The 22,263-nt window shown below is 41.6% G+C and overlaps 1 protein-coding gene across 8 annotated transcripts in view; it reads left to right on the forward strand.

Moving 5' to 3' along the window:
• Positions 1-22,263, forward strand: part of SIPA1L1 (signal induced proliferation associated 1 like 1) — a 392,555-nt gene that overhangs the window by 311,683 nt on the left and 58,609 nt on the right. For all 8 annotated transcript variants that reach the window (XM_081116818.1, XM_081116817.1, XM_081116822.1 and 5 more), the window contains 5 exons: positions 554-657; positions 3,507-3,664; positions 12,949-13,522; positions 14,159-14,433; positions 21,854-22,117. In XM_081116818.1, the coding sequence (XP_080972944.1) occupies positions 554-657; positions 3,507-3,664; positions 12,949-13,522; positions 14,159-14,433; positions 21,854-22,117 (1,375 nt within the window). The remainder of the gene's footprint in view (positions 1-553; positions 658-3,506; positions 3,665-12,948; positions 13,523-14,158; positions 14,434-21,853; positions 22,118-22,263) is intronic.

Raw genomic sequence — 22,263 nt, forward strand, 5'->3', positions numbered from 1 at the left:
AAGTTGTCCTTGGTAGGTATCTTCTTTCTTAGGGTCCAAACCCCCAATTGAAATTTAGCATTTCCTTCAATTATGAATGTAGGCAACAAACCACAGTAGTTAGTATACTTCTACCTGTGATTTTTATTGCCAAAAGAAAGCACAGGCCTTTTCATATCATATTGTTTGTTGTAGATCTCTCAAAATATTGCATCACTACTTCAAATTTATAATAGTTATTAGGCAAACTGCTAGAACTTGTTATATAAATCTTATGCTATTGCATATTTTAAAATTATTTTGATAACAGAATTCTCAATATAATTGATTTCTTTTGAAACCTTATGTATTTTATTTTATGCATTTATAAATATTATTCTGAGAAGGAGTCCATTAGCTTCACTAGACTGCCAAAGGGAATCAGTACAACTATTCTAGATCTTGTCTAGGATCTTTTCATCCTAAACCATCTCTTTTTTTTTTTTTTTTTTTTTGAGATATTTCTCTTAAATGAACTATTTTTTCTGTTCTTATAGTCACCTCATCATTTCCTTTTTTTTGTTTTTCACTGTAGCTGACTCCACTGGAACCCATTCTCTGTACACAACATATAAAGACTATGAAATTATGTTCCATGTTTCTACCATGCTGCCATACACACCTAACAACAAGCAACAGGTAAGAGATCCTTGTGTTCTCTGTTTCCTCACCTCTTTCATCTTCCCCCCAGAAGCCTAAGTGGCAAGTTTGTAAAATCTTAAACCAGAATTTAATGTTGCACCTGTCACAGCAGCAGGAAATTTTGTATGTTGTGGAAGTAAGGAATAGCAAATGAGCTGAAAACAAATGAAGAGACACAAATTCTAGGTTAATGCCAGCTGGGTGGCTTTGTGAATTAATCCTTTGCTTTTCACCCAGGGGGGTTGAGGTTTTCATGGCATCTGAAGAGAACAAGTTGAAATCATGGTGATTAGTTGACTCTGCAGGGTTGCAAAGAACATTTATGAGTGGGTGAAGTTTCCTCTCAAGAGGCCAGTGTACAAAGCAGAAAAGTACTAATGTTTCGTTTCATATTGCAAAGGAGGTTTGGGATACTAACAAGGAGAAAAAGTATAATAAGTGTCATTGGGAACTCAGAAAAATGTTTTTTCTTAACATGTTTATTAGGTAACAAGGAACATAAATAATTGCATTTATGTACATCATACACAGAATTTCTTTTCAAAACATCTAAAAGCACAATGTCTATTATTAAAGTGAGAAACCACAGTGTGGAAACTAGGAAGTGACAGATTGTTACAGAGCAAAATGGAAGCTAGCAGTATTGTTTTAGAGTCTATCGTAGTTGTTTTTAAAAAATATTTCAAAATAAATGGAACCAAACCGAAATTTGAAAGAACCAGAGCTTCTCTCCTTTCAATAGCTATTATAAACACAAGCAGTCCTGTGTTACTTCTGACCTTAAAATGGATGTGAATTTTGTTATTGCAGATTGTTGTACTAATAGAACACAGGCCTGCTGCAGAATGAATCACATCCTCTCTCATAGAATTTACCCAAACACAGATCTAATCTAACACTTCATCACTTCAGGTCTGATTAAATTACAAATGTGAGTAATGAAGTTTTGCTCTTACGATTACCAAAGTAATCAAAAATGGGAAGCAAAGCAATAAATCAGCTCTAACCCTGAAATAAACTAATTTTAAGATAAATTCCCTGATCTGGAGTTTGTTGACAATTTGATTTATGCAGATTCCAAGTTCTAGATTTCCCTGAGAGGAAAATATCATGCTAAGAAAAATATCATGCTAAACTGCTTATTCTGACCAGTCAGTAGACATAAAATTTAATAACATTAACAAATGATCTTTAAAGGGGAGATAAAGGCTTATTCTAGCTGATTACTCAGTAGAGAAAGGTAAGAGGGTGGTGTTAAAATACTTAGTAACAAGATTCATTGTTTATTTTTAACTGAATGAGTTGAAATGCTGAGCAGGGTGAGTTTGCTTTAAATGGACAGCTACCTAACTTATTTCATTTTGGAGTCCAATCAAGGCAACAGTGTTATGTTCCTAAATCAGAATGAAAAAGTAATTGGTATTGTTACATATTAAGAAGTTTTCGTTTTCTAGCTAAAGAATTTCTTCTATATAGATTACTTTATGCTTGGGGAAAAAAATCACACCAGAATGTATCTTTTTAAATCTTTTTGCAGGAATTTCTTTATAAATACTTTGATTATATTTAATGGGAGATGGATAGATAGATTTATTTCTACTTGGGTCCTTTATTAAGACATTACTATTACATATCAAGCCATATTTTGAAGAAAGAATGTATCAGAAGGACAATGACATCATGTATACAGGAATGACATAATGAGCAGACAGATTGTGTTTTTGGTATGTCTGTGATCCTGAGTAGGTTAATAATTTTAAATAATGGGTGTATTCTGTATAGCAATCAATACAGACCAGCCTTTATTTCTGTAACATCTAATGATATGTCATGTTCAGAAATGAAGTAAATGGCCTCATTAGAAGATAATTTGGGATGCTTTAAAATTCCTAAGGTTAAAAAGTACATTTCCTGAGCATTCTAACTCCCAATTCTCAACCCTAATCTAAAAGGCTATTGTTTTCTCCCAGCTGGCAGCCAATGCTAGATCATTGATTTTACTGGTTTATGTAAGTTAAAGCCACTGGATAATTTTTTAAATGTTTTATAAATGCAGGCTTGTCTAATGGTGGATAGTTTATATAAATGTCATCTTATTTTCCTTCTTATAAAAGCCTCAATATAATAAATATGAGAAATTCAGAATGTGTTTAATTTTTTTCCCGCCATTGAATTAAACTAATAAACCCCTCTTGAAAAGGCACTGGCCGAGGATGATCTGGGTGCCTGAATTTGAAGGCCACCTTTCCAAAGTACCACTTAATGTGAAACAGGAGGTGGTCTGAAGTGGCTTTCACTGTAATTAAAGAAGCTATTTAAACTTGTAATGTAACCTGCTTTTAAATTGTTACAACATTCTGGAATGTTATTAATTTCCACATTCCCAGCTTGTGACACAAAAAGTATATCAGAAAATACCTTAGCCACGTTTCTTTACATGAAGCTAATTAAACCAGGACATAAATTGTGTTGTAATTACTTCAGCCATTCTCATCTCTAAAAAATTTCCCCCACGGCAATTTCCTTTCTCATAGGAAAATGGAACAAAACTGTTGTTATGGAAACTGAGGGTTTAGAGATGCTGGGCCTTGGCAGAGTATGCCAGATATTGGATAGATCTACTTGAATGGTCTATATATGTTATGCAAATTTCAGAATATTCATTTCTGCATTCTTCCTCGGAGGGAGTGCTAAGACAGGCTGGAATATTGACAGTAACTGTGTAGATTACCTACCCTGATACATCCTGGTTAATCATGAATGTTTTACATACTGTTGCATAAGGGAACTGAGGAGGGAAAAGCCGCACATTGTCACTTAGGTTGTTTGCTTATTTTTTCTTTTAGCTCCTCCGGAAGCGGCACATTGGGAATGATATCGTAACAATTGTTTTCCAAGAGCCTGGAGCACAGCCATTCAGCCCGAAAAACATCCGATCCCACTTTCAGCACGTTTTTGTCATCGTCAGGGTTCACAGCCCCTGCACGGACAGTGTCTGTTACAGGTATCGGCTGCTGCAGCGGCTGGGTGGGCATTGGCTGGGTCACAAGGACGGTCCCACCCAGCTCTGCTTTCTTAAGGGGCAGTGGGGAGTCGCTTACTATTTATTCTTGTCTTTAAACTGTGCGTGTGGGTGTTCCAGTTCACACATGACGTAACCTGATGGCATTGACATTCCCCAGACAAGTTGGTTAGACACCTGCTGCTTCCATTTTCACCTCCCCCTCAGGTGGTGTCCTTCATCCATGCCATCTGGTCCCCAAATAATTACTCATACTGCTAATTATGTTTTGCTTTTGGTGTGGCAAGAGCAGAGAAGAATGATCATAGTGAGTAGGGAGGAGAAGGGATATTTTTTAACTACTAAATATTTAATCAGCTCCAAGCCCAAATCTTTGCTTGGGACTGATTCACTCTAACATTTCTGGCTGCAACTTTAGAGGCATTTCCATGCTTTATTAAGCATTTGGTGGAATTGTTTGTGTCCCTCATCAACCAGTCTCATGAGTCTCTGTCTGCAGAGGCCTTTGCAAGAATATGGGAGGAGTCTGGTGTTGAGGTTAAGATGCTGGGTTGATCGGTGTAGTGCCAAGAAGATGTGAAAGGATATTCTAGCTTCAGTAAGATGTTTCTAATATGAACCTGTCCTTTCAAAATATGAAATTTCATCATATATTTCAATCCCTAAAATTTGGAAGATGAGGCTTTGTTAATTGTGGGTATTTGTTTTTAAATTAACATAGCTACCTATACAGGAAGTGGCCAACACAGACTGGTAATTGGATTGTTGTGAGATCCACAACTGTCTAATTCCAGGTGTGATGCAAGTTAATTATAGATGTGGAGCAAGTTCAGGGAACAAAACAAGTAAAGGTGACTCTGCACTGCTGCTGATAGCCACCATCTTAGCACATTCCACAGTAATTATGTGTCTTGTACTCTTATTGTAAGCCCTGCACTATTCTAGGCACTTTACATGTATTCCCTTATTTAAAAAACCTGAGAGGTAGGTACTGTTTCCATCCCCATTTTCAGATGAGATAACTTAAGCACAAGGGGAGAGAGAACTTGCCTGGGGTCAGCTGGTCTTGGGCAGAGCCCAGATTCCCATGCTCTGAGTCTAACTCCAGAGCCCCATCTCTTCATGCCTCTCTCTCACCCTGTGGAGCAGGGGTCTTTGCTGCCCCTACGTCTGACATACCAGCTATTCCAGAACCTTGCAGATTCCAAGCCTGTGTGAGAACCCAAGACCAGGGGGGCCTGTGATTCCCTAGGCTTGAGGTGGAAATGCAGACAGAGGAGACCTAGATCTGAAGCCTTGTCTCAAGAATTTGGCCTCTGAAGGCTGCATTAGTTGGGTGTAGAGTAAAAGATTAAATGTAGGGAGGGCATTGATAATAATTGGGATGGATAACTATTTGTGTTTAGAAAATACCCTGAGTCATTGAAACTTTTCCTTGTACCGGGTTCATGCAGAGGATTTCATGCTACTTTGTAGATAGAAAGATAAATCCTTTTGAATGGTCACTAGGAAGTTTGGGGACTGGGAACCTAGGTAGTTTCTTTTAAGGAGGGATTCATCTTTAAAAGCCTTTGTCTAAATAAAGTGCTATCCAATAGAAATATAATGCAAGCCACATGTTAATTTTATATTTTTTAATGGCCATGTTTTTTTAAAGTAACAAGAAATAGGTAAAATTTTAACGGTATATATTTTCGACTCAATAATATATGTTATTTACCTGATAATACCCAAATATTATTTCAACAAGTAATTTTTTAATTTTAAAATTCTTGAGATAGTTTACAAGTCTTTGGACGAAGACTTTGACGTCTAGGGTGCATTTTAGACCTGCTTCTCATCTCAGAAGGTTCAATTTTCACTGGAAATAATCTGTATTTAGATTTCATAAAATTTGCAATTGGAAAAGTGGATTCACATACTCAAATTTTTCTAAGCATGGGTTTAAAAAGCTTTCAAATAAGTGAATCGAGTGTCAGTTTTTGAAATTTAATATAATTTGATACTCCTTGGTCACACTGGCCACATGTGGAGCTCAGTAGCAACACGTGGCCAGTGCAAGTCTAAACAGGCTGATGAGGGAAGGTGTCTTTCCCTTCTTCAGCAATTGACTAGATGAGGAGGTGACACCTGTTTCACTCTTGTCAAGCGTGCATCCCTCACCCCCAGCCTGAGAATCATGATTTTTGCTGTCTTTTTCTTATTTATTTTATGTTGTTGCCTGGAGCTCCCATCTTCTAACCTCACCATGTGATGCTGGGAGCCTTTGCAGGAGCACATGGAGCACCTTTCTCATGACACACGGGCTAGTCTGGAATTTCCTAGTTGACAAGCTTGTTTGAAGACCAAATTCACTGCTTATAAACTGAATTTTGCCCTTTTGTAAATTCCAGCCAACATATCAGTTTGTAACATCACTGAAGGAAATTGCAAGAAGCTAAAGTAGTGGTCTTTCCTATTGCACACTTTAGGTACATTAATTTTTCTCAGTCCTCCAACTGAGGTAGGCATGACTCCTGGGGTACGGGGTGAGGTCAGGAGAGGTTTGAAGGCCCAGAAGAAATAGGGCTCCTCTCTTGTAGTCTTTAATGCTTGGGGGAAGGGATGTAAAGGGGCTTATTTTCTCATGAAAAGTATTATGAAGTAGAGTGGAAAATTTGTATCAACTTTAAGATTAAATATGGGTCTTCAAAGAATTTTTATACCTGTAAGTTTTTCTTATACCCCAGCCACTCCCTAAACTCCTAGGGATATGAATTTATAGGCCTTTTATTACAGGTACTTTGGTTAAAAAGTAGAGCGATATATTGACTTATACTAATTTTATTTAATTTTACTTACACTCATTGTTTAATTTTATTAAATTTTATTTAATGATTTACTTGACTTTATTTAAATATCCCTAATAATGTCGAGTAATTGGAATGCTTTTTTTTAAACCCTCACCCAAGGATATTTTTCCCATTGCTTTTCAGAGAGAGAGGGAGGGAGGGAGGGAGGGAGAGAGGGAGGGAAACGTGGATGTGAGAGAGGCACATCGACTGGCTGCCCCTGGCATGTGCCCCTACTGACCGGGGCCAAGCCTGTAACTGAAGTACGTGCCCTTGGCCAGGATTGAACCCAGGACCCTTCAGTCCCCAGGCTGACGCTCTAACCACTGAGAAAACTGACCAGGGCTAGAATGCTTTTTTATCATTTAAAACTTCTTCCTAACTTTCTCCACTGTGAACACTTCATTTATCTACTCAGTGCCTGTACTGTGGAAAGCTCAAGAGATGTTTTCTCAAAGGAACTTCTTTCTCTGACTGTGTAGAGAAGTGTGGGGTCAATATAGGCTGAAATCATAAGGAACATTTAATGAGAAATTGGGATTTAGTGTGTGTTTCAAAGCACAGATGGGTGGAATTCATTGGGGAAAAGAAATAGTGCTAGGAGTGGCCAGTGGTATATCCTAAAGTGTAGTCACAGGAAGAAAGGTGGAAAGGGCAGTAAGAAGACTACTGTAGGAAAGCTTACTAGCCCGTGGAGGCCCTTAGAATGCTAGGCCATGAAGTAACACTGTACACTATAAATAGAGTCAGGAAAATTTAGCCAGTGTAACCATTACAAGGTAATCTCAAAAAGACAAATTTGGAGTTTATGGTTGTTCATTTATTTTTCACCAGTTCTTGACAGTCCTTGTCATATGTGTGCTGGGCACCATTCTAGGGCCTGGGATGCAACGAGGGAACCAAGAGAAACATCCTTATAGTAGATGATGTGGAAATCAGGACTGATACGGAAACAAGGTCCTGATATGGCTGTCCTCTCTCCCTGGAAAGGTTACGTAGGAAAAACTAATTCAAACTAATTCCAGAAGCCAGCTAACCTTGAGTAGTAGACAGAGCCAAGAACTGAGAAATTAATCACTAAGTCTGTGTACTAAGCTTGTTCCATACCTGATAAGGGAGCCTCTGGTCTCTAGTGTTTTATTTGTACTGTTACGATGAGGTTAGTCGTGGGGTCCCAGTTGATGGAGAAGATTGGAAACACCAAGTCAGAAGGGTAAAGGAGCTGCTTAGTGGCCGAGATATACTGAAAAACTTCAGTAAGTGGTTACTGATAAGGGAGATGCAGGAAAGGTATGCACATCAAAAATACACGTTCAGTAAGCAGCGCAGTCTGGGGTCGCTCGGTTTGCTAATAACCAAATATACTTCACGCGCCCCTGAGGGCCTCACTTTGCAAAAGCAGTGCAAAAATTTTTCTTCACCATGAACAACTAATGAATTAATGGATCTAGGCATTAATCATGAAAGGCTGCTGCAGATATCACCAAAAGGGACAAACATTGTGTCACGTAATGGGGGAGCACAACCCCATGAATAAATTAGTCCTGTCCCCACCCTGCCCCCCAGAATTGAACCTGAATCTGATCAGACCTCTGGAGAAGCCAATTTATAGGAGATACAAAAGACATAGCAAGTTTGCATTCAGCAAAATTCAGACTCAGGACCACTCTGTGTGACAAACAGCCTAATTTCTTTAATAAATAAATTGCAAGAAAAAAGAGAGAAGTGGAGGGGAATAAACAGAATTTTTAAAAATCAAGATAAAATTAATTAATTGCAACGTGTGGGTCTTCTTTGGACCAAATTGAGACAGAAAAGCTATTAATAAACCTTAGAGCCCGGCGTGGCTCAACGGTTGAGCATAGACCTAGGATCCAGGAGATTGTGGTTCGATTCCCAGTCCGGGCACACACCCGGGTTGCGGGCTTGATCCCTAGCAGGGGGCATGCAGGAGGCAGCCGATCTATGCCTCTCTCTCATTGATGTTTCTATCTCTCTCTCCCTCTCTCTAAAATCAATAAAGATACATTAAAAAAAGAAAATAAATCTTAGAATATCTTAAACAATTGGAGCATAGACTCTATTTGATGAAATTAAAGAAATACTCATTTCAGAACTAGTATAGTAATAAGTGTTCATAATAATGACCCTGAGCCTTTGAAATAAATGTTAAATTATGGTCAGTAACTATATTTAGGAAGGTAGAAATATTGTTACTCCTCTCAGAAAGATTTCCATATCCACTGGTTAAAATGTAATACATGTTGAAAGGAGTTAGTATGATGTGGCCCAAAAAGCACTTGGAATCAGACCAGCTTGTTTAACCTCTCAGATCTTAAATTTCCCTTCCTGTGCTGTGGAAGGTTGCTTGACATTTACTAAAATCCCATAAGTAAAGCATCTCGTGTGGGTAGGGAGTGTGGTGCATTCACATTAAATACCCATACCCTTCTTCTCTCAAGTAAAAGTAAACAGACTTGCAAGCTCCAACTGGAGGGGAAAATCGGAGTGGGTCAGGTGGTGGGAATGTCATTCAGAAAGTCTATTCCAAGCCGTGACTAATTAGCATTCCTGTTGTCCAGTGTAACTGGACTTTCTAAGACAAAGATCTGAGTATGTCACTCTTCCTGCGCACCCAAACCGTTTAGGGAAAAGTTCTGCCTGCCCAGCAAAGCCTGCAGCATGGGGTCCGTCAGGTCTGGCCTCCTACCTCCACTGGCACCTCCACCAATCCTCTCCTCACCCCCCATCTCATTCTCGGGACGTGGAGCTACTTACAGCCCCCAGAACATACTGTCCTCTGCCCCTCCTCTTTACACGGCTGCTCTCTGGGCAGCAGTGCCTCTCCTCACTCCCAGCCTTGCCCCTCCTTCATCTGAATTCCTGCTTTGCTTTTCTTACCTCCCAGGACTAGCTACAGTGCCTTTCCTAAGTGTTTCCAGCAGCACCTCCACCTCCCAGGGAAGCATGCAAACCGCTGGATGTAGCCCCCAGCAGACTTGGGGCTCCTGGAGGGCCGAGCCTGTTCCATCTCATCCTTGATCCTCAGATCCTTAGCACGTTGCCGAGTGTGTAGTTGGTGCTCAGTGAGCTGGTGAATGAATGCTCTGAGAAGTCGAAAGCCCCCGGTGAGGGAATGACAGCACGTGTTTGTCCTGCCACTGGTCTTTTCTGTCCTTTGCCCAGCTCCGCTTTCTTAGAAAGCTCACCAAGCTGGAAATCTGACCGAGGCTCCAAGAAGGGGAAACTTCCCTCTCTTTTGATGCCAGATCCCCTTCCTTTTAAATTTTGGGCTAGGGATTGTTTATTGCTGTTCCCATGGTGTTTCAAAAGTCCAGGTGTCTCATTCTTCTATTTTCCATTGAGACTTCTGTTTAAGGTGTCTGTAACATTCCCACGTCTCAACTTGAAATTGGCTCTGGGTGTCAAGAACTGCTACTTTACCCACGGTCAGCAAACGTTAGAAGGTCCAGACCCACTATAAACAGCCCAAAGGTGATCTCTTTGGCCATGTGACTCCTATGGATGGTCCCTTTTGCAAGTACCGCAAGACTGGGAGGTTAAAAAATGTTCTTTCAGGGGAAATATGTGTGGTCTTGTAGAGCAGGCTGTCTGTTGTCTGGAAGTTTGCATTGCAATCCTGGCTCTCTCGAACAAGTTCTAGGCAGTCATTTTACTTCTCTGAGGCTGTTCCCTGGAGAAGTGAAGAATTCGTACCACTGTTCTAACGCGGGTTGAAGCGTATGTCAGATGACCCAAGTAAGACACAGAACACTTTCCTGGTCCCTCGGTCGTACTCCAGGATTTTGGAGAAAGAATATATTTTGTGTTAAAAGGAACCTATTCTTCAGTAGAAAGCAAAATCAAGATGAATTTTAAGATGGAACTCAAGATTTTACTGGCAGAGTTAGAGGAACTTTGAATTCTTTACGTCTCCTTTCCTTTCAGTGCTCACTTTCCTTAACTGTTTCATCATCTGAGCTCTGTCTGTCTGTACTCTAGATAACCCTCTTGAGTAGAACACCCTAGACCTCCACAGCTATGAGTAAATAAGGCATGGCTATAATTTTAAACAATGTATCACTTCTAAGGAGATGCTATATTGCATACAAGGCAAGCATGAGAGTGCCAAGCAGAAGCCCTTTGGAATCTGCTATGTAAAATAGCAAGAACCATTTATAATTAATACATTTTAAGTATCTATATATAGCATACAAATTCTGGAAAGGCTTCTTATAGAGGTGAAAATATTCTTTCCACTTAGCTTTACGCAGCAGCCCTGTCACCAAGAATTCAAAATTTGTGGCATGTAACTTAATGAGCTTTTAACCTTGTATAAAACCTTGAAAGTTAGATTTACCCCAAACAGAACCCTTATTTGGAAAACAGCATGCTAGGGTATCATCATCATCATCATCATCTTCAGTAAGGATTCTATTTCTAATGATGCAAAGCTGATTTTAGTGTCTGTATCATTTACCTCCTTACCATGGTGAATCAGTTATAATTATAGGTTAAGGATTCAGTTCTTTCTCTCATAGTTTGTTTTAGAGGCTCCTAATTATTGGTGGGTTTTCAGTATATGCTTGTCTCAAATTCTATCTGTTAATAAATAGATCTGTAGAAAGCCAGTGAGTGTAAGGGGCAAGTGGATGGATGGTGCTCAGATTCACAACCCCTGCTAAACATCTTCCTCTCCTTATTTAAAATAAAATCACAGCTGCTGCTTGAGAAAAAAATAACGATTTGAAGTGAAATTAGCAAGAAAAGAAATTGCCAATTTAAAAATGAAAGATGTTAAATATTTCTGGATCTTCACAGGATTCCTCTTAGAAAAGCCAGCAAATCTGGATTTTAGCATCTTTTGCTTGACTTAAAAAAAAATAACATGATCAAATTTAAATTATACAGCTGTCAGTATTCAAGCCAGAGAATTCACAGTAGACAAGAAGAATTGCCTAATACTGGTGTAATTAGGCTATAATGCATATGGAGGTTTCTGAGAATTCTCTTCAGATGGAAAATGGAGTGTTGCTTGCTACCTTTCTTTGTCATGAAGTGAACTAGGTAGTCTTAAAAAAAAAAAAAATTCTGAAAAGCAACAAATAGGCCATTCCGTGGCATTTCTGACAAAATATATAATTTGTGTCCTGAGGTGGTTGTTTTTAATTATCCTATTTTCACAAGAAGTAATCTTTTTTTGAAAAGCAAAGCCAAATATATAAATATATATAAAGAAAAAATAATGCAGCAGAGCTTTTCAGTTTAATTTGAAAGATGCATGCTCTCTAATTATGTTCTTTCCATACTGGGAGTTTGGAAGAAACAGATTTTGTATTGCTTTTCTAATATTTTGCAATTGCATAATTGACTTACTTTTAAATAATTAGGTAATTTGAAAAGAAGGCTGTTGGATCTGTTAGCATCATCATTTCCAGCCCTCTCAAACTTTGCTGAGGTCCTGGACGAGCTCTTGGAACATGATATAAAACACGCAGCCCCTTTGCTTTGATTTAACTTCTGTTGTTCTTGTTGTTGTTTTAGGAAATTTGTTTTTCCTTTTGAGATTAAAAATAATGGGTTATTACAGAGGCTCACATGGTCCTTTTCTTAGGCCCAATTTTAGCCTAAGATACAGAAGCGACGAATAGGCTTTCTTAAACCAATCTTGCTAAAAGGATTGGGGAACCGGAAAATGTTCTCACAAACAAATTTTCAAACACCAAAAGTAGAGATTGTGGAGCAAAGAATAGCTCAGATTAAAAATAAGATTTTAAAGCATTGTTGCTATTACTCTAAAAATCAAAGTCGTTTTGATACCTTACTCAAATGCCAGTTTTCATTTTTAAACTGTTTTGATTTGGTTGCATAATGCCTAACACATAGGCCAACAAGTAATGTCCCTTTAGTTAAAAAGAATTTTTAATCCATCTCTGTTATGTCATGCATCTTTTGGTATTTTCTTGATAAGCTATCCGCATACAAGCATCATATCTAAACTGGAGGCTACACTAACATTCTTATAGAATCTACGCTTGTTCTGAAAGGTTATGTGATTATAATAGCCCCCCTTGGAAACAGTCAGTAGGTATTTAAAATGTTGTCTTTTATGAAGAATATGTCAGGAAAATTTTTTTTTCATGGTGTTACGGTTGGTTTACCATCTGTTAATAAAAAAAATATTTTTACTTTAAGTTTTGGGGGAGGTGTTTTTTTTGCCTGGAAAAACTTGTCCTATAAATCCTAAATGTGGTTGAATGAAAAGCTATGCTTATGTTAAGCAGAAATGTGCATTATTTCTTATGGGACGATGACAGTTTATTTTCCTTTTGAGGGACATCTTTGTCTTAGAGAAAGTGTATTTTATTCTCATGCTTTGAGACTGAGAAGTGTTGACCCATCTCTTTCTCTTTGATCTTTGCTTTTTCCTCTTAGTGTGGCTGTCACCAGGTCCAGAGATGTGCCTTCCTTTGGACCTCCCATCCCCAAAGGGGTCACTTTCCCTAAGTCAAATGTGTTCAGGGACTTCCTTCTGGCCAAAGTGATAAATGCAGAAAACGCTGCTCACAAATCAGAAAAGTTCCGGGCCATGGCAACTCGGACGCGCCAGGAGTACCTGAAAGATCTGGCAGAAAAGAATGTCACCAACACCCCTATTGACCCCTCTGGGAAGTTCCCATTCATCTCTCTGGCCTCCAAGAAGAAAGAGAAGTCTAAGCCGTATCCTGGAGCCGAGCTCAGCAGCATGGGGGCCATTGTGTGGGCCGTCCGTGCCAAGGACTACACCAAGGCCCTGGAGATAGACTGCCTTCTGGGGGTCTCCAATGAGTTCATCGTTCTCATCGAGCAGGAAACAAAGAGCGTGGTCTTCAACTGTTCCTGCAGAGATGTGATAGGGTGGACTTCAACTGACACCAACCTCAAAATCTTCTATGAGCGAGGAGAGTGTGTTTCGGTAGAGAGTTTCATCAACAATGAGGATATCAAGGAGATTGTCAGAAGGTTGCAGGTGAGTCTTTTCCTCCCACTCACCCACATGCCGTTTCCCTTTTACAAACCTCTCAATACAAACCAGAGCCAAGTCACTGAAGCTCGTGTTCTTTAATGAGCTCCTCTGAAAACTCCCCGTGGCCTTGTGAAGCAGCACCGAGTTGACCTTACACTTGCTTTTCCTCATTTTTTCAGAAAGAACAGTAGTAGAATAATCGGGGGGGGTGGGCATACTTACTGTGTGTGTGTTGGAAAGCCATTTGCATGTGACCTGAGCCCACTGCCTTGGTGACTGATGATGTAGCTCAGCCAATCTGCGTTGTTGAAAAGAATTATTTGGTTGGGTGTCTGCTGCCTTTGAATTTTTTAAGGACAAAGTAAGTAGCAGAATATGGTGTCTCTTGGCCGCCAGCTCCCTGTGGGTCTCTGTAGAGGTTTCCTTGGAACTTTGATGAAGCTGTTGAGTTCTTTGGATGCATCAAGCATGTTCCTTTTGGCCTAATGAGTGGAGACTGGTGAAGGGGAAATAACCGGACTGCTCTTCAGCTGGTAACTGGGTATTCAGAAATGACCCTGCTCCCAGTGTTTTGCCATTTCACGTCCACCACTTAATACCATGCTTCGTTAAACCATGCTCTCTTGTTTCCTTGTCTAGTTTGTTTCTAAAGGTTGTGAATCGGTGGAGATGACTCTGCGAAGGAATGGGCTCGGACAGCTTGGCTTCCATGTCAACTACGAAGGCATTGTGGCCGATGTAGAGCCCTATGGCTATGCCTGGCAGGCAGGGCTGAGGCAGGGCAGCCGGCTGGTGGAGATCTGCAAGGTGGCAGTGGCCACTCTGAGCCACGAGCAGATGATCGATCTCCTGAGAACGTCTGTCACAGTGAAGGTTGTCATCATCCCACCCCATGATGACTGCACCCCACGCAGGTAGGTCTGAGTTGGCAGCCGTGAGCCTGAGAGTCCAGGGCTGGGTCTGTGTGCCATGTGAATGGTCTCCTGCTTGGTGGAGAGCACTGGATTACATGCGATGCTGGAAGTTCTATCCATGGAAAGTCTGATTCAGGACACGGCTCCCTCGGCATGTGGCAGCAGCAGCTGGAAAGAATGACTAACTTGGACTGTTCCCAGGATTTACATCTCGATTTATAAAGTTGCTGTTCCAGATAGAAAAGTCTGGTAATAGCCATCTCAGACATCTTGCACCAGTAGCTGAGAATCAGTACGCACTCACCATTAGAAGACGCTCAGCATCACAGACTGTCAGACTTTTTTCATTTATGTTCCGTGACACTCATTCTTCTGAACCTCCCATTTGTATCCAATTTTCATCCAAAACTCAAAGCGCTGTTCTGATCCCAGCTATCTCAGCCTGGAGGGCTGAACATGACTGATCGAGCTTTTTCTTAACTGTATCCGTGTGTCAGGAATTGGCTTCAGATGAGCTGATCCTCCTCTTGGTTCTTTGGCGGTTGGTTCCAGCCTTTTCTCAGAGGGAAGCCCAGGAGCTCGCTGCCCCTCCCAGCTCCTGCCAAGCCAGCAGTGCAGCTGAAAATTCAATTTCTCTGTCTCTGGGGAGGTTTCTTGATGGAACAAATTTAATCAATTGTTACTTTTCTCCTTTGGGCACACAAATGCTATTTTTGCTAGGGTTTTTTCTTTTTTCTTTTTTTTTAAATTTGTTAATTTGCTTTGAACCCATTATTTTCTAAGAGTTTCTCTTAGTATTTATCAGTTAATTCCTAGGCCTCCTAAAGCCAAGACAGTGCTTTCTCCTATTTTTTTCCCCAAAAGGTGACCCATCAGCACCTGAGCTCTCACAGATTTGTGAGCATCAGGTGGTAGAACTTATGAACAGTTATGTGTCGTCACTGGTGCCCTTTAAAAAGTAGGCAGCAATGACAACCTAAATGTACTTTAGCTCTTCAAACATTGCAGGCCCAACTGTGAGTGTTTCTCAATACTGCTTACCTCCTGGATGGCCCGGAGACTGTGTGCCTGTGAGAATATGGTGAACTCCCTTTGTCTCACAGCTTTAAAAAATGGTCCTCCTGGATGATTGGATTTCTCTGGAAACCAAAATATATATCCAGAACTTTTTATTTCAGCTACTTTGGAGAGTGGGGGAAATATTCTGAAATTGCCTTACCACATACCCTGCCTCCGGGTGAGCCAGGTCTTTCCTGCCTCCTTCAAGCACACCTGCATTAAGGGTCCGCATTCTGTTGAACTGGAATTCGAGACGGCTCTCGGGGTGCATCAGAAAGGCAGTTAGGGTCCTGAAGACTCCAGCTGCTCTATGCTCCTCCTCTTGTCTGTCTGCTGCCCTTTGGTCCCTCCTACAGATTGCCTGCTCTGTTGCCTGTTGACAGACAGCTGTAGACTGGAGGAGATAACTTAGCTTCGTAACTTGTCGACTTTAATTACAAAGCACTGTTGTAGCTGCTGGTCTGAGGACCAATCTCAAAAGGAAGCCTGTAGATCTCAGGACGCCACCTTGTTTGCTCAGAGATCTTTCCCCAGTTTCTAGTCCCCAGTTTGTGTTGGGGGCAGGAGAGGGAGGTGAGGGTGGGGGTGGGGGTGGGGGCGGGGGTGTGAGGAAAAGAAGATGGAGCGGACACTGAAGGATGGGTCCAGGGACCTGGCTGTGGATAGATGGTTCCATGACAGGAGGTGGTTCATGCACTGTGAGATACCAGACTAGATACGTCTTCTGTGGTGTGTGGGTAAAAACAACTAACATTTGCTGAGTAATGTGCCAGGTCCTGGAAAAAGCACTTTTATATGGATTAATGCCTTTAGTCCTTGTAACAACCCTATGAGGTAATGCTGTTAGTACCCTTTCTCTTTAAAGGAAACCAAGACTCAGAAAGGTCAGTAACTTCCTAAGATCATCTGGCAAATTTAGGTCTAACTTGAGAATCAAAACTCAACTGCTACTTGTCTGCTCGGGGTCTAACTTGAGAATCAAAACTCAACTGCTACTTGTCTGCTCGGGGTACAAACCCTTTCCTCACATACCAGCATAAGCAGGGATTTGTTGAACTGGCTTTCTGTCGGGGGAAAAGAACCTTAATTTTGGAACATTCACTGATTCCTGGGGTGTAAATACTCCCCTTATGGCCAATTTCCAGCTACCAGCTTGGCTCTGCTGAACATAGGGTTGGGACACAGACTCACAGTTCACACTTGCAAACCTGGACAGGCAGCTCCCGCCCTCCCGGAATGATCCGTATTTGCCCTTCTCCCAACGCTGCTTCTAAGTCCCTAGGTGCCATCCTCTCCTGGCCAGCAGAGCTGGTAGTGACATGACCGAGGGCGTCAGGATGTGGATGGGAGGCTGGGGTGGAGGATCAGTGTCATGCACAGCCCCACGGGCCTTGGGCCTCAGAGATTCACTCTGCTCCTTCGCTGCACTGTCCACCCGAAATGCCTGTCAGGCCTCCTGAGCAGGTGTGACCTGGTCCGTTGGTGCCTTTGCAGGACTGGAAACCCTGCTCCTCCCCCCTCCCCGTCCCTCCTTTAGACCGACTTCAAAGGAGCAGTTGAAGCATTAACACCTTGCTGCAATTTTCAGCAAAATATGCCCATTCTCTTCTGTCATTTTTTCCCTTCTCCTCCGCACTTCACACCCCCACTGCTGTTTCCTAGCAGCTGATTACACTCTCCTTGGACTAGTCACTCTCTTCTTCTGGCAGTTGTTACTGCAGCTCCAGCTTGAGACAGAACAGGCCTCCTCGAGGCTCGCTACCCCCCACCCCCACCCTGTCCTCTGGGTCACCAGGTACCCAGGGTGGTGATTGTAACTTAATTACAAGCACACGAGTATATTCACACAGGAGAGTCATTATTTAAGGAGAAAGAGGGACAGGGCAAGCAAAGCAAAATTTCCGAGCCCCCCCTGTGTGCAGGGATGTTTAAAGAAATCTTCATGGCAGCCTATTTCCATTAAAACAATGAGGAGAGTGAGCCTGGAAAGGTTCAGTAGCTGCCTAGAGAGCCAGCCCTCCAACTGCTGCAGGAGCAGGCATGGTCCTTCCCTGCAGACTTCACTAGAAGGCCTGCTCCCGGAGTGAGCTGTCAGGCTGCCGGAGGGCCCCACACCCCGTCCTTCACAGACTTGAGTTCGCGGCCAGAGTCACTCTATTGGTGTCTGTCTCCTCTGAATCTTCAGCAGCCATTCTCTTGGCAAGATGAAAACTGCCCAGATAACAAATTAAATTGCCATGTTCTGATGGTGTTGGGAGTGGTGAGCCTTTATGCTATGGGGAGCCAGCACCTACAGTTTTTAAAGGAAGCAATCAAGGGCCATTCAAGAGAAAGAGAGAAACAAGTTACATAAAAGGGACCAAATTGCCTTGTAAGTAAAAATGGGTCAAAAAGATTTTTCTTTATTTCAAAAAATAACTATTTCAAAATGCAGAAGCTAGAAGGGCAGCTGTTAGAGATCATCTGGTTCAAATCTCTCATTTTTCAGATGAGGTTGAGTGTTTTTCCTAAGTCAGAGTCGCATGGCTTATCAGGGACCTAGCCATCCTCAAACACCTAATTTTTCTGATTCAAGAGTCCAGTGTTACGATGTTTTGTTCAATATACTGTTCAGCTGTTTTTCTATCTGTATTTCTAGTGTCTTAAGGCAAAAGGAAAGAGTAATGGGTAATAAATTAAAGGAAACAAAAAAACTGGAAAAGAGGGAGATAGAGTGTTGTTTGTGTTAACTTAGGGTTTCATTGTGTCACCATGTGTCACTTCTAGCACTGAATTTGTAATTTCTCTCGACCATATAGCCTTTAAAAATTGCTGAGTTTCCCATTTTGTCATAGGCCCTGCCCTGAGTGAAATGTGATAGACACTGTAAGGTGAGGAAATGTGGGGACTTGGAGTGGAAGTATACTTCTGTTAGTGACTAAACTAAGACTAACCAGAAGTAGATCAATTCTGTGAGTTCAAATTCTGGTTCTGCCACTTTCTGGCTTTGTGGCCGTCTGCAAATTCTTCTCTCCAGGCCTCTGTTTTCTCATCTGATGAAAGGGGGGATGAGGTACACACTTCAGAGAATTGTAGTGGGGCTTGATTAGTTCCTGGTCCATTGGGCACTCTTGAGTGTTGGTGTTTATTGTTCAACACCAACTTTCCCTTGGGGTAATGTAATAAGAATCTTTTCAGGAACTTGCATGCCTATCGTTACCTTTGTTCTCTCATGTACTGCTCACTCCTAGATTCTGTGTGTCGTTCTTGTATTTTACAGAGGTCAGTGAGCAATCAGAAGCGAATGGGTACTCCACCCTGCCTTGGGAGGCAGTAGGAATGGCAGAGTGGCTGGGTGGAGCTGCGTGTAAGCTTTGTCTCCACTCTATGAATGAATCCTCGCTCTCCACCTAGGCTTTGTCAGACTACATTCTGTAATTATAGAACATGCAGAAGGTTTCTACTTGTCTCTTAAGAGTGATAGAAATGAAGCATACACTATAGAGAAGACAAAAATCTTTGGCTAATGGGTTCTTTTAACCAGTTTTAATATTAAATGTTATACAGCTTCCAAGACTATTTCAAAAAGTGTTTGAACTATAAGGAAGTTTAGCAACTATCAATCCCAAAACTTTCATCTTACAAAGAAACTAAGACCCAAAAAATAAAAGCAACTTGTCTATTTTATATTACGTCATTATTGTTTCTGTATCATTATGTATTATCCCACCCTGATGCAGTGTGAACTTGAAGCAGCCAGTGAAGGTCCATGTAGAACAGGGATGGGGAATGTCTGGCCCATGGGCCATATAAGTCCTGCGAAATCATTTGGTCTGGTCCTGCCAAGGCAACCACAGGTGGGACTCAAAATTCAATAAGTCTAGGAGCTTTTTTCATAGCAACAATAATTTTGTATTGTGCGCAAATGATGTTATAAATACCTAAATGGCCCTTGGCAGAAAAAGTTTCCCCACCCCTGAATTGTAGAGTATCACAAAATTAAAACTCAGTCAGGCATCTCTCTGTGCATGGAGGGATTAGGAGGAGGGGGAATGATGGGAAAACATGGCTTAGGGGAACATTTTTTAAAAATTAGTGTCCAAAATGCATGATGATAAAGTTCTGTACATGTGGTGTTTCCTACCAGCCAACAGAAATGGACAGAGGTGATAGATCCATGGAGTTTACAAGTTAAAACAGACCATTGCTGAGGCGAAGCTAAGCTGGCCTTGACTGTGAGGTGGAGAAAAGCTTTCCCATGGGTTACTGTAAATTTTATTGATGTTCTTTTGGCAAGCTACAGCATTCTTAGATTATATTTATAGATCCAAAGCACTAGATACTGTATAAGGTGCCACATTTAGTCAGAAATGGAAGACTTCGAACCGTACTATAGTAATACCTCTATGAAAGCCAAAAAACGCTACCATGGTATATTTTTGTCAGAAATTGCAGAATCAAAGCTAGAATTTATATCAAAGCCTAAGGGGATATTTCCTCATCAGAGAAAATAGTTTATTGCATAAGTCATTAACTGTTAAAAGTAATTTCAGATGTTCTAAAGCAGTGTTTTACAAACTGCAAATCATAAAATCAATTTCAGAGGTTGCACCCAATGTCATTTTTAATGAAATGGAGTAACGCAGACTGGAGCAGAATGGCTGCTGTCAGAGGATGTGTGTGTATTTGTGGTTGTGCTGTACCATAGTGTAAAATGTATTTCTTATTGGATTGTGGTCCAAAAGGTTTGAAAGCCATTGTCATTACAGCATAAAGGGGTATGGTGGAGCCTTGGGCAGAAGGTCAGGTTATGGTTGAGAGTCAAGGGCAGTGGTAAGGAAACTCTAAGGAGAGGTGCCCATTGGAGATTTGGGCTAAGATGATGGCAAGGACACCAGGAAACACACATGCTCCAGAAGCAGCACTTTCAGGAGCCATGGCTATCATAGAGATGGGAGGTAATGCACTGGGGGGCACGTGAGAGACACAGACAAAGTCATGAAAGGGAGACACCTTCCACTGTGCTTATTCTCACACCACACCAGCATGAGCCCTTCCCTAAATCAAGACCAGGCCTCCATCTGGATGGATGCCCTTCGAACCTGCTCTGTCCAGTGCAGGAGCCACAGAGCTCTTGTAACGTGGTTAGTCCCCAGTGAGACGTGCTATGAGTGTAAGAGACACCACACTGAGAAAAATGTAAAATACCTCAATAGTTTTTAATATGGACTCAATGATTATGTGTTGACATGATAGCATTTTGGATATATTGGGTTAAAAAAATTTTTGTTTTACCTATTTTCTTCTTTTAATATGGTACTAGACATTTTTTGATTGCACATGTGGCTCATATTTGTGGCTCACATTTTACTTCTCTGGGACAGCATTTGTTTGGACTCTCCTTAGGTTAGCTCTAAAGTGCCTCTCAGGCTATTTCATATTTACCCCTAACCTTTCCTTTCCAGATCTTTCCACTTGCTTCTCAGTCTTTGAAATTCCTTTGAGAAAGAAAGTTATTTTTTTCACTTAGTGATGAAATTTGTACAGTTTGAGTTAATGCTTTAGTGGGATAAGGCTGTTTTCAGTGATTTGTCTCTCAACCAAGTTAATGATTGATCCTTCCTTGGTTGTTTTGGGTGAAGGGAATGGAAAATGGGCTCCACATTTCCTAAGGTTTGGGGATTTGGATGGTGGCACAAAAAGAGGCTAAAGCTACAGAAGATATTTGTGCCTGCCATTAATTTCACTACCTGGGGACAGCCCTGCTATGGGAGGTTTCTAACTTTGAGGGGGAAAGAAAGCCTGATTTCAAATTATGCTTTGTTCCCTGGTAATTTGACAATTGCAGAATTTCTGTAATTGGCTTTTTTTCCCCCTCCTCTGAGCTAAATTCAGCTCTCAGTTTGGATTTAAAGATTTCTCCCCACTTAATTTTTTGACTATCAGGATCCCAACAAATTCAAAACCATACACCCCTGTAAATCCCGATCATAATACACATTAATGGGTACATGAACCTTGTTTCCTCTGAGGCCCCGTCTTAGGGGTCTGCTCCCCTGCCTGTCACCCTGCCCTGGTGGCCCTCCCTCCTTGGGTCTCAGTACTGACTCTGCTCCTCACCCCCACTAGGGTGGCCTTGGGTCTCTGCTTTTCAAGGACTCCATATCTCAGAGTCAGCAGTTAGAATTGGGCAAAGGAAGTGTAAGACCTCCTAGGGTTCTGGTTTTTGAAAGGAAATTGATCGTAGGGCTCAGTGATTAAAAGATGGTTTGAAACAAGGACTATGTGTTTGATCCATTTTAACTGTTCATGAGAATCAGTGTGGCTGCACTGAGGGAAAACAGTATTAACTTTTCTTCTCTCTGTGCCATCCCCCCAATAGGAGTTGCTCGGAAACCTACCGCATGCCGGTGATGGAGTACAAAATGAACGAAGGCGTCTCCTACGAGTTCAAGTTCCCCTTCAGAAACAACAACAAATGGCAGAGGAACGCCAGCAAGGGGCCTCACGCCCCTCCAGCCCAGGTGCAGAGCCCCGTGACCACAAGGCTGAACCCCGGGAAGGGAGACGGGAAGATGCCCGCTCCCGAGAGAGCCGCCAACATCCCACGCAGCATCTCCAGCGACGGGCGCCCGCTGGAGCGGCGGTGAGTGCGCCCTCTCAGGCTTGCTCGGGGTCTCCGCCCCGGCTGAGAAGCACCAGGCTCATAAGCACTAGTTTTTAAAGCTTCCCATATTTGACTAGAAATCAAGACTCGAAACAAATGCATGCACAAGCAGCTTTCGGAAGCAC

The sequence above is a fragment of the Miniopterus schreibersii genome, assembly GCF_964146895.1.
Source record: "Miniopterus schreibersii genome assembly, chromosome: 1".
In the NCBI taxonomy this organism is placed as follows: Eukaryota; Metazoa; Chordata; class Mammalia; order Chiroptera; family Miniopteridae; genus Miniopterus; species Miniopterus schreibersii.